This window comes from Mus caroli, chromosome X (genome assembly GCF_900094665.2).
Source record: "Mus caroli chromosome X, CAROLI_EIJ_v1.1, whole genome shotgun sequence".
Taxonomy (NCBI): Eukaryota; Metazoa; Chordata; class Mammalia; order Rodentia; family Muridae; genus Mus; species Mus caroli.
The window spans coordinates 95,005,840-95,018,430 of NC_034589.1; the positions used below are offsets into that span (position 1 = coordinate 95,005,840).

Sequence of the window (12,591 nt, forward strand, 5' to 3'; positions counted from 1 at the left end):
TCGAGAGCATTTCCTCCAGTATACAAAAGACAGACACTCCACAAGAACCTACCTCTCTCTAAAGTTTCCCCCAACCTCCCAAATTGTACCCCAGGCCAGGGAACAAGCTGTGAACACACAAGCCCTTGGGGAACATTAACTATCTAACATAGAGATAGTACCGTGGTACAAAGAGGTGGTTATATAGAGTTACAATGTCAGTGAGTATTAGAGCTGGGAACAGAAGCCAGTGACATTTACCATAGAGCTCTTTCTAATGCCCTGCAATCCTACTAATGCTTTTCCATTTACAGGACAAAACTACTGCCTCCTTGCTTTCTCCCTTAAAAAGGAAGGGCGGGGGACAAGGATTATTCCTTACCGTACACCAGATTTCTTGTCTCCAGTTAGAAGCCAGAAGGGGGCCAGCCGTGCAGTGCCTCATACAGGCTATATTTGAAACCTTTTGGGAGTTTGCAAGCCTTGAGGCTCATCCATGCATATCGAAAGCTGTCCCCACCCCACCACCCCCTAAAAGACTCTCAAACCATCCCCATGTATAAGAAAACAAGACTCTAGAATCCACCACAACCCAAGCAAAGGAAATTGAAAAACAACCTGCCAAGAATGACTCCCAGTGGAGGACTAGGTGACCCGCTGGCCCTCCCTGGCTCCCTGCCAGCAAGCAGCCTTGCTTCTCTTTGCATTTTAATTCTGAGAGAGTTAGAGAATCTCTGTCATTGCCAAATAGAGCCTCTGGATACAATGGGAAAGCTGAGAGGGAGGGAACCAGCTCCTGGCAGAAGAGAGCCAGTCTCCCTCACTGGATAAAATTGAGTGTGTGGAGGGGGAGGGGAAGCCAGCTTATCTGTAAGGAGTCATCCTTTCCCACCAACCCCCCCCCATAGTGCTCACACACAGACCCCAAGTCACTTCATCAGCCCCATCCAAGAGCTGTCCATCAACACACCTCCCATGCAATCCTGTACTTTTTATACTAAGCTGACCACAGCTTGCTAGGCCACCTGCTTCTTTTGTACACGTTCATCTTCCAAAAGCCTGGTACCCTAGTACACTATACAAGCCAGTGAGCCTGATATCCTGAATGAGCACCTGATGGGTGGTGCGGTGAGGGCTATTGAATACATCCACAGGGACCCCTGGTCCAGAAATGGGGCATCTTACTGCCTAGAGTTCATAAAGTCACTTCAATAGCATCACATCGATGGAACTTGCAGAAGTATAAATAGCCCAAGAGGAAAGGGAAGCTAATGATTGGAAGTTGTACTCCTAGGAAGCTTGAGGTTAGACTTCCTTATCCTCTCAAGAGTTTCCAGGGGACTGGCAGGGCCCCTTCTCCTCGCTGCCAAGTTGCAAAATTGTGTGGTCACCTCCCCCAGCTTCCCTCCCTCCTATGCCCTCAGTCCTGGCCTCCTAGAGCCAGGACAAAGCCCTCAGGCAGTAACTGGGAGGGGAACAGGAGGAGGGACAGAGGGATGGGGAAGGCTGCACAAAGGAATTCCTCACACCAAGCCCCCTGACTGCCAGCTCCAGAGAGTAAAGAAGCCGACCTCCTCTCCAGCTAGCTCACTCGCCCATCTTCCCACCATGACTGTGCTCGAGCCATAGCGCCTCTCCCGGCCTTCCAAGAGGACCCACACTTCTTCCTGTAGGTGGCAACAGTGACACCTGTTTGACCAGTGAGACTGAGCCAGGGACTGCAAGAGGGAGGAGGCAGACAACTCGGAGAGGAGCTGGGAGGCAGAGCTGCGGGCTTGCTTGCTCACTGTGTAAAAGGTGTGAGGGCTCGGGAAGGCTGGGGGCTACCGCTGGGGAGCCGGGAAGCAAAGAGCGGCTCAAGCCGGTAGGGATGGAGCCCAGGGGGCTAGGCAGCACCCCTGTCAGATTCCCTGCTCCGGGTCTTTCAGACTGGCCAGATCCTGATTCCATCTTCCAGGCAACTCTTGAGGGAGGTAGGACTCTGGAAATCTGGGGTGCGGGAAATGACCCTAGAGGAAGCAAGGGATGTGGATTGGTGCTCAGGGCAGGATACTGTAGCCGAGTTCCGGGATGGGGAGAAGCAGGGGCCTCTCTTTGGGTTGACTAGTCAGTATACTGGGAAGGGACCCAGCTCCCACCCCTCCACCACCTAGACGGGACTCTCCTTTCCCAAGGAGAATTTAGTAAGGGGGCATCTTCAAGAGCAGACACACCTTGTGTTCTTGCAAGAGCCCTCACACAGAGTGAAAAAGCGGCACTGTTCCTTTGTACAGGACAGTTAGATGAGAGAGAGAAAGAGAGAGCGCAGAGAGGAGAGAAAGAGGGAGAGAGAGCAGAGAGGGAGAGAGAGAGGATAGAGAGCAGAGAGGAGAGAAAATGGGAGAGAGAGCAGAGAGGGAGAGAGAGAGGAGAGAGAGAGAGCAGAGAGAGAGAGCAGAGAGGAGAGAAAGAGGGAGAGAGAGCAGAGAGGAGAGAAAGAGGGAGAAAGAGGAGAGAGAGAGCAGAGAGGAGAGAAAGAGGGAGAGAGAGCAGAGAGGGAGAGAGAGAGGAGAGAGAGCAGAGAGGAGAGAAAGAGGGAGAGAGAGGAGAGAGAGAGAGCAGAGAGGATAGAAAGAGGGAGAGAGGGCAGAGAGGGAGAGAGAGAGGAGAGAGAGAGAGAGCAGAGAGGAGAGAGAGAGCAGAGAGGAGAGAAAGAGGGAGAGAGAGCAGAGAGGAGAGAGAGAGGAGAGAGAGCAGAGAGGAGAGAAAGAGGGAGAGAGAGCAGNAGAGAGGAGAGAAAGAGGGAGAGAGAGCAGAGAGGAGAGAGAGAGGAGAGAGAGCAGAGAGGAGAGAAAGAGGGAGAGAGAGCAGAGAGGAGAGAGAGAGGAGAGAGAGCAGAGAGGAGAGAAAGAGGGAGAAAGAGCAGAGAGGGAGAGAGAGAGAGCAGAGAGAGAGAGCAGAGAGGAGAGAAAGAGGGAGAGAGAGCAGAGAGGAGAGAAAGAGGGAGAGAAAGAGAGAGATTATTCAGAGGCTCCTTTACATAGTCATTTTGAAACCTATTTTACTGGGAGCCACAAGTCCACTAGTGCACACACATGTTCATATGCTGATACATGACCCACAGTCACACCCTGCTTATTGCTTACATTGGTAGTTCAGTAGTAGACTTCTCACCTGCTGCAAACTGCACACCCTCTCAAGTAGAATCACACTCACAAGCCCAGTCTGGTTTGTAGATCTGCTTAGTCTCAGCCGTACTGAGAACCACAAGGCACAGGAATACCCTGCTCCAGAACAATTCCCCTGCTGCCGCCACCACCACCTCCCCCGCTACAGACATGCACAAGCAGACGCACACACATGCACCTTTGCCCTGTGTGCTTAATGTACTTTCATTAAGGATAGCTCAGAGGGTGGGGCCTCTGGGACGGGGAAGGTGGGAGTTGGGTTTCTATTTGGGGTGGGGGGTGACTGTATATGATGTCTGGGAAGGAAATGATAAGGCTAGGTTGTGGGGGCAGGGGGACTTGGATTTTCTGGACTGTGCAGACAGGACTGAGGTTCCTTTAGAAGAAGTCAGGGATCCAGGCAGCCTGCTCCCCTCAAGTCTTCTATTTTACAGTGCCCCCCAACCCCTGAGAAGTGGACACAGAGAATCTTTTAGTCAGGGGCTTTGTGGTTTGTTCAATCCTGTATCCATAGCAACTAGTCAACTGGCTGTGTCTCTCTCAGCCTGGGGTCAGAATGAGAACCTCGGCTTCAGGTTGACTCCTGCTTCCTGGGGTGCAAGACAGCACGGGGCTGCCTCAAGCTCAGGCAGATCTGCCTTAACTTGCCGAACTGAGTTTGCCCCACCCTGAGGCAATTACTCTGGGCAAGCACTCCAAAGCCAGCTTTGGATGTCATTAAATAGGAAGGACCTGGAGAAAGTGGGTACACACATGACGCCTACAAAAAGCCTGGGCCACTGACCTCCCAGATATCAAAAATAAGGGCAACTCCAGAAACGGTTCCTCTTTTCTGGGTTTAGAATCTGTCACCTCATGAACTCCAGAGCTCCGGGTCTGCTCTGTGACAGCCAACCTTCCTGCTGAGTAGCATCGAAGGCTTCTACCTACCTACCCCAGGCTCCTCGGATACATGGGAAGGGAGACTGGGATCTGTCCTCTATCTGGGTCCCTGATGGTCAAATGTCCTTTTCCCCCAGGCCCTCACCATGGCAGATTCCCCCGGCTGCTGCTCCGTCTGGGCCCGCTGCCTCCACTGCCTGTACAGCTGCCACTGGAGGAAATATCCTAAACAGAAGATGCAAACCAGCAAGGTGGAGAAGGGATGGGGGGTGGCGGTGACAAATCAGAAGGCTGCTTGGATTCATAGGCAGCTGGGAGGAAAGGATTTTCTCTCCCCCAGGAAGAAAATCTCCTTCAAATACTGGAAGAACAGCTCAGTGCAGGGCAGGAAGCTGAGCTGCCATTCTAGGGGCCTCTCAGCATGAAATGAGGATCAGCTGAGAGCTTCTCTCCTGCTCCTTTGCAGTGCGACTGTATCTGGTTTGGCCTGCTCTTCCTCACCTTCCTCCTGTCCCTGGGATGGCTGTACATCGGGTTCATCCTTCTCAATGATCTGCACAACTTCAATGAGTGTGTCATGTACCACCCCCCCTTCCTCCGCATACCGACCAACCTACATCCTACCCTGGGCTCAGCCCCCACTATAAGTCATCCCCAGCTCTCCATGGCCCCTGTATCCCAGCACTTTCAACATCCTTAGAAAATTCCTCCAGGAAAACTCACCAATCCCTAGATACCGTGACTCTAAGAAACATTTCCCCTTCACTCCCATCTCATGGGTTTCCTGGATCTAGCCACTTCAACTCCCAACTCCCCCTACCCAAGTCACCTCCTCGCCTTGAACATCTTCCTTTGCCCTCCTACAGATTCCTGTTCCGCCATTGGGGACACTGGATGGACTGGTCCCTGATAGTCTTGCTGGTCGTCTCTCTCATGGTCACATATGCATCCTTGCTATTGGTTGGTCCAGGGACATCCGGCCTAACTCTCACATAAGCCCTTCATTCCTGCTCAGGTCTACTGTCTTGTTCTCATCCTAGCCACTAAGGGAAAGAGCTAATTCTTGGGTGGGAAGAAGATGGCAGCCTGCAAATCCCCACTAGGAGGACTTGCCTTCTAAGTGCCCCTTCTGTCTGTTCCCAGCTCCTGGGCCTGCTCCTGCAGCTCTGTGGACAGCCTCTGCATCTTCACAGTCTCCACAAGGTGCAGTGAATTGGCAGTGATGGGGAGAGGGGATGCTGGGTCCAGCACCCTGATGGTCATTTGCTTTTCTATCCCTGGGGTCAAGATCAGGACCTGAAATCCAGTACATGTTTATTGAGTGAAAGGATAGTGCATGCGTTCAGGAAGGGGAAGAATCCTGTGTCCACAGAATGAAGTGGTAGCCCCAGTCACCATGAGCCTAGGCTAACAAGGAAGGCCCATTCATGCGTCCCTGGCCCCAGGTGCTGCTGCTCCTCATTATACTTCTAGTGACCGCAGGACTGGTGGGCCTGGATATCCAATGGCGGCAGGAGTGGCATAGTTTACGACTGTCACTGCAGGTGAGTGAGTAGCTGACCTCCACTATCTATGTGGGAGCCTTGGCCCATGGCCTATTCTGGAATATGACATTGCCTTCTGGTCCTATGAGACTGCAGATCTCTGTGGATTGCAGAGAAGGGGGAGGCACAACACAGAACAATAGGAAGAAGAGCCTTCCTCACCAGCTCTTTTCCACAGGCCACAGCCCCATTCCTTCACATTGGAGCAGTTGCTGGAATCACCTTGTTGGCCTGGCCTGTGGCTGATACCTTCAACCGCATCCACCCAAGAGGTGCCAACATCAGCCCACATTCACTCTCACTGGACACCAGTGTCTCTGCCACCCACCCCACCCCACCCCCAGTTTCCTGTACCTGAGCTCTGCCCTCTGCTAGTAGAGCTCCACCTCACCTGTTGCCTTTCCCCGAAGCTTGTCCTCCACTTTCTACAGGCCCCAAGGTTCTGCTGCTGTTGCTATTTTTTGGAGTCACTCTGGTCATCTACCTGATGCCACTGCTGTTTATCTCTTCCCCCTGCATCATGAAACTCCGAGATTTACCCCCCAAGCCTGGGCTGGTGGGACACCGAGGGGCCCCCATGGTAAGTGATGGACAGAAATCTAGACAAATGAAAATGAATCTGCTCCTCTAGGCTTCAGGACCAGGTCTGAGGGTTCCCAGAGCCACCCTTTCCTGCTACCTTCTCCCCACCTCCCTTTCACAGCTGGCCCCTGAGAATACCCTGATGTCCCTGAGGAAGACAGCTGAATGTGGAGCGTCTGTGTTTGAGACAGATGTGATGGTCAGGTGATGGAGGGTGGGACCTAGGGGGTTGGTGGGCTGAGGGACACAGTGAGGACACTCGGGAAAAGATGTCAGATCCAGAGCTTTGTCCCCTGACACTTCTTGTGCCCACAGCTCTGACGGTGTCCCCTTTCTCATGCATGATGAGCGACTGAGCAGGACTACCAATGTAGCCTCTGTGTTTCCAGAGCGAATCTCAGCCCACAGCAGTGACTTCTCCTGGGCTGAACTGCAGAGACTCAATGCCGGAACCTGGTTCCTAGAGGTGAGGACACCAGCCAAGATGAGGCCACTAACCTCCTTGACACTCAGGGCAGAGTCCATTTCAGCAGTATGCACTCGCTGCACCCTGTGCTGGTCAGTTAAGAACAGTCTCTGCCCTAGTGTCACTCCCAGATTGTAAGGAGAGCCTAAGCAAGACAATTGGAAACGAAAATAGAGCAATAAAAATACTTCTCCTGGGCAGACAGGAGTGAGGTCCAGTGTTTCGCAAAGCAAGAATGTGGAACTAGTTCTGAGCTGTTGGGATGGAACCCAGAGCCATGGCCAGTTACATACACCCCCAAACCCTTGCTTGGCCCATAGAGTTCTAGTTTGGGCTAGTAACGGCCAGAAACATAAGTAGGTTTCTAGAGAACAAAAAGTAACTCAATTTAACGGAAAGATGCAATGCATAGGAGTGGGAGGAGACAGAGGCTTGACCTTAAACTGAGAAATTTGAATGTTGTACATTGAGGTGTTGGTTTTAATCCTCTAGGCAGTGAAAAGGGGGACTTCGGTTTTATGGTGCCTCTTTTCCTGATTGTAAAAGTAGCATTTGTTCACTGTAAAAAAAAGTTTTTCAGAAAAATAATTCATGAACTGGAATCTCCCATAATCCAATCTGTCTATATATGTGTATGGAAATACTTATTTTTTTGAAAAGATAAAAGCACAATACAGAGTTGTTCTTTGCTTTTCCTTTTATAAAATTAAGTCTATATCTAATGACATATCAGAGGGATTGAAAACCAAGAATGTCTCTATTTGAACTTTGGCTGTCGCATTTGCTGGCTATGGTGACGCTGGCTAATGGTTCCTAGCCAGTCTGTGCCTCAGTTTCCTCATTTGTACAGCGGGGATAATAATCATAGGATTTCCCTTCTAGGCCTTTTAGGCAGATTGTCAGTTCATACACATAAAGTGCCTAGGACCCTGCACATGCCCTCTGTTATCCAGCTCTATCTATGTCAGCTTGGGCTCATTAGTTGATAATAAGGGCAGGTGGACAGAATGGCAGAGGCTTGAGAACAGCCAGCAGGAGGGATGAGAGAAAAACCCAATCAAGAGCAAGTGAAAGGTTTGACAAGCCACAGTGGACACAAGCAGGAACTACAACAGGAGTCCTCCCCACGCTGTGGACTGCCTGAGACAGCGTGCATCCCCCTGGTCTAGCGGTGGAGGAGCCAGACAGGTGTGACACTGAGTCAGAGTTCAGAGGGTGCAGAAAAGGGAACGCAGTCTCTTGAGAGCGTAGGGGAGAATGCTTCAAGCTGAGGCCAGACTATATGGGGATGCAGGTACAATGAGAAAGGCGCTGGAGGACCAGGGAAGAAGCAAAGGGTCCAGATCACAGAGGTCTCTAGGAAACTGAAAAGACCATGTAGATGAAGTTATGAACCTGGAGGACTACGATGCTGAGGTCATAGAGTATGATTTGATGGAAGAAAGCACAGGTTTAGAGAAAGAAAGACCCTGGCTCAGAGGTAGGCAGAATCTGGAAACACCTGGTAAGACTGAGAGCAGCTAGTTGGGTGTGGTTGCTCACATTTTTAATCCCTGCACTTAGGAGGTTAGAGGCAGGCAGCTCACTGTGGGTTCCAAGCCAGCCTGCTTTACATAGCTGCAGAGCAAATTCCAGGCCAGACAGGACTGTAGAAAACAAACAAACAGATGGCAAGGATTGGGAGAAAACCTTGAGGCCTCTTGTGATGTTGAAATAATTTCCCTCTCTTATAGAGGCAACCTTTCTGGGGGGCCAAAAAGCTGTCAGGCTCTGATCGGAAGGAGGCTGAGAATCAGACCATACCAGCATTAGAAGAACTACTGAAGGAAGCAGCAGCTCTCAACCTTTCAATCATGTTTGACTTGCGCCGACCCCCAAGAAACCACACATACTATGATACTTTTGTGAATCAGACACTGGAGGCTGTGTTGAGTGCAAACGTGTCCCAAGCTATGGTGATGTTATCCAGGGCTCCCAAGGCCCTCCTCACTTTTTGCCCCTCTTCCCAGTCTACCTTCTTTAGACCATGATGATGTCAAGGCTGCCTCCAGCCCTCACCTTCCTATCCCCACTTACACACCCCATTCTCTGTCCAAATCTCTCTGCACCTGTCCCTGGAATCCCTAGGGCTTCCTTAGCATTAAATTTTGCTCATTGTCCCTGAACCACAGGTTCTTTGGCTCCCAGATGAAGATCGTGCTAATGTGCAGCAACGCGCCCCCAGAATGCGCCAGATATATGGACATCAGGGAGGCAATTGGACTGAGAGGCCCCAGTTTCTCAACCTCCCCTATCAAGACCTGCCAGCATTGGATATCAAGTGAGTGTCAAGGAAAGGAATAAAAGGACCCCCAAGGTTGACTGTCAGAAAAGAACCAATACAGGTGGTGCAAAAGCTATTCATTCATTCATCCATTCATCCCCACAATGCATACCTGCTGAATGACTGCTGTAACTCATGCAGCATTTATTGTGAGCTTAAAGAAACAAATGTGAAGAAGATGGGAAAGGTCCTGACTTTCATGGAATTTAGGAACTAGCAAAAGTTATAGACAATAAATTACCTAAACTACATTTATGCTGGGTAGTGATACTATGAAAACATGGTACAGTCATGATTGGGGTTTAGTGTAAGGAGCCACATTAGAAAGCACTGCCAACTGAGCTAAGCACCAGACGATTGATTCCAAGGAGCTAATGATGGCTAAAACAGAAGAGGCAAAGGCAGAATAACAAGCAAGCAACAAGGAAGGGGAAGCTGGGAAGATAGACAGGGATCAAGCTTGTTAGCACTCTGTAGGCCATGAGAATAGCTTTAGTATTATTCTACATTGCAGAGATCTGCATAAAAGAGAATGGGTCCAGGGCAGAGTCTCAGACGTGAGCTGGGCAAATTCTGTATGTTCCTCCATCCCCGCCCCCCACCACTTCCACAGGGCCCTGCACCAGGATAATGTCTCAGTGAACCTGTTTGTAGTGAACAAGCCCTGGCTCTTCTCCCTGCTTTGGTGTGCAGGGGTGGATTCTGTCACCACCAATGCCTGCCAGCTGCTGCAGCAGATGCAGAACCCCGTCTGGCTTCTTGTAAGGACTCTAGAACTGTCCCTGCCCCCTCATGTCCAATCTCTTATTTCCTCTTAAACCTGCACCCCTCCATATTTATTTACCCCATATGCTACTCTTGGAGTTCTGGCCACTGATGGGCCTTTTCCATTTCCACAGCCCCCTCAAAAATACTTAATGATTTGGGTCATCACCGACTGTGCCTCCATTCTGCTGCTTTTGAGTATCTTCCTTCTCCGAGGGTGAGTGCTTTTGCCTTGGTCTCCTGGGCACTTTCCCCGGGCCCCAAGTAAAAAGGGTTGAGTCTGACTCGAGTGCACTGCCCGGGATTAAGATTTTGTCATTGCAAATGAGTTTTCCTTATCTCCATAAAATGTCTTGACCCTGGCGAAAGCAGTTTGGGGGAACCCTGGGTTGGAGAGTCTTGTAACAAGTTGGTGGAACTCGCAACAGAAAAACAGAAAGTCTCAATCTCTCTCTCTCTCTCTCTCTCTCTCTCTCTCTCTTCCCCCCCTCTCTCTCTAGAGGATGTGCTAAGAGAAACAGAACAGGTAAGAATGCCCTTGCCCTTCTGTTCTCATTTTCTCCTAATTTCCCCTGGCTTCACTCCCTGTATGACCCGTCTCTTACTTCTCTAGGCTTAGAAACAGCAGTGCTACTGACCAAGATCAACAATTTCACCTCAGAGTGAATGTCAGGCCCAGGCCCCCACCAGCTGCTGTCTAAGGCCTGTGTGCACTGGTCAAAGGGAAGGACAGGAGCTGAAGTGGAATGTCCTAGAATCAAATATTTGGAGGAGGGAACATTGCTAACAGAAGATTTTGAACTCAGAGGGCCCTCTGTCCAGATGATGGGCATGTCTCAAGCTGCCATGGAATTTACTGCCTTTGGTGTTTGACATGAATTAGTCGGAAAGACAGTGACTGACAAGAAGTTACTCCCAAAATGAAATTAAAGCAAGGAAGTGAGAGAGATTGCCAAGATAATGCATTAGGCTTGTGTGCACATGTACTTGGATAGAAGAAGCAGGGTGTGTCGGGGTGGGATAGCTCAGAATGATGACTGAAGGAAATTTGGCCACAATGGCCTTTCCGGAAGAACTCTTAAGATGCTGAAGACAGTCCACACTCCATGCCTTCTCTTCTCACCCTCACACTTCATCTTCTTTTCTGCCTACAGGCTGGGAGTGAAAAAGCTCATTTAGCAATATAATATTGTGTCTATGGTAGGTTTTTGTTGTGAGCAATGAATGGTTCCTGTATCTTGCCTGTTAATCTGTTATTCAATGAATTTTTAATTTGTCATTTGGTCACAGTCTAATCATTTCTGTGCTGGAGTTGGAAGGATGCTTTTTTCCATCTGGAACTGGATGTAAAATGACATTGAGAGGTCATCATGAGGAGATTTTCGGGCGGGCGGGAAATGGAAGGACTAACACCACCCCCCTTTCTCCTAGGTAGGCTGGAGAGGAGTGGCAACTGCCGCATTCCGGGTGGCCCAGAAGCCTCGAGCAGGGGTTGCGTTGTAGCTCCACCTTGTGGTCACTAGCCCTGAGTGGTTTGGATCCCTGGATATGGTGCCACCACTTTTCCTTGTGGGTTCGGGAACTTGTGTCCTTGACTTAAGACTCTGAGAGCTAGATCTGATTTCTACTCTTTTTTTTTTTTTCCTGGGATGGGCGTAGGGTCTGATTCTAGCTAGGCTTCTCCTTGAGCAAATTCCTCAATATGTTACTGCTTGTAAAGATAAAAGCTGAGATGGCCAGGGCGATTGTGAGTGAGGCAGGTAAAAAGGGAGTGAGAAGACAAAAACTGAACAAGTAGGGGTTCCGTGGCTGACCCTGCAATCCTCCATTACACTGCCGTTCATCCTGGTTCCTGCCTAGACTCAAATGCCAGTCAAATTAAGATTTTAGTCAGGACAGGGAAAGCTCCTCCATTCCTTCTCTCCGGCCAGCCAGAATAGAACTCGGAGCAGTCCTAGCATCTCAGAACAAGATCCTACCTCTCTGGCCCCCCACCCTTTGGTTACTGGCAGCCATGGGAACTACAGTTCCCAGTATGCCTCTGAACACTTTAAGGTCTCCTGTGGATGGAGGCGAGTTTGAATTTGCAGCGGAGGCGCGCGCACCACACACACACACACACACACACACACACACACACACACCTCTTTCTTTCATCGCCATCCCCCTCACTCCACGCCGACACACCTGACCTAGGCAGGCATGGCAGGGCTGGAGGGACGCCACAAGCCAACGCTGTGGCTGCTGTTTGAAGATCCATGTTGCCTTAAACTGAGAGGCACTTAAACTGTGTTTCAAACTGCATTCCCTTATTACCTTCCCTCTTCCTGATCCCGCTCCTCAGTCTAGCCGACTACGGACCTCAGCTCTCTGAGCTGGCAGACTGTCAGGTAGGGCGAGCTGTACCTGCCATATGCTTGGCATACACTTGGGTATCTACTTGCTTCCCATCTCGTACACTTGTTTTCTGCCCTTGTCAGTTGCCCAGGCTCCCTGCCCTGCAGCTTCTTCCTTTCCTTTCCTTTCCTTTCCTTTCCTTTCCTTTCCTTTCCTTTCCTTTCCTTTTTCCTTCCCTTCCCTTCCCTTCCTCCCCTCCTTCCCTTCCCTTCACCTCCCCTCTCCTCTCTCCCCCTCCCCTTCACCTTCCCCTCCCCTTCTCATCCCTCCCCCTTCCCTCCCCTCCCCCTCTTATCCCTCCCCTTCCCCTCCCCTTATCCTCCCTCTTCCTCCCCTCATCCCTCCTGTCCTCTTACCTCCCCCTCCCCTCCCCTTCTCATCCCTTCCCTTCCCCTCCTTCCCTCCCCTCCCCTTCACCTCCCCCTCCTCCCTCTTCCTCTCCTCTCATCCCTCTCCCTCCCCTTCGACTCTCCTCCCCTCCCCCTC

The 12,591-nt window shown here is 50.7% G+C and overlaps 1 protein-coding gene across 2 annotated transcripts; it reads left to right on the plus strand.

Moving 5' to 3' along the window:
- The first annotated feature begins 1,427 nt into the window (after positions 1-1,427).
- Gdpd2 (glycerophosphodiester phosphodiesterase domain containing 2) lies at positions 1,428-10,993 on the plus strand. Of its 2 annotated transcripts, none has more exons than XM_021153638.1 (16): positions 1,428-1,776; positions 4,166-4,279; positions 4,495-4,598; positions 4,895-4,988; positions 5,172-5,231; positions 5,474-5,572; positions 5,751-5,844; positions 6,004-6,152; positions 6,276-6,358; positions 6,470-6,620; positions 8,354-8,575; positions 8,792-8,940; positions 9,557-9,704; positions 9,843-9,925; positions 10,209-10,234; positions 10,322-10,993. In XM_021153638.1, exons 2-16 carry the CDS (start codon positions 4,175-4,177, stop codon positions 10,372-10,374), a joined length of 1,620 nt encoding a protein of 539 aa, XP_021009297.1. In that variant the 5' UTR covers positions 1,428-1,776; positions 4,166-4,174; the 3' UTR covers positions 10,375-10,993. The 2 variants fall into 2 exon arrangements, with proteins under 2 accessions (XP_021009297.1, XP_029329241.1); XM_029473381.1 differs by having other exon boundaries at positions 1,428-1,648.
- Positions 10,994-12,591: the final 1,598 nt, after the last annotated feature.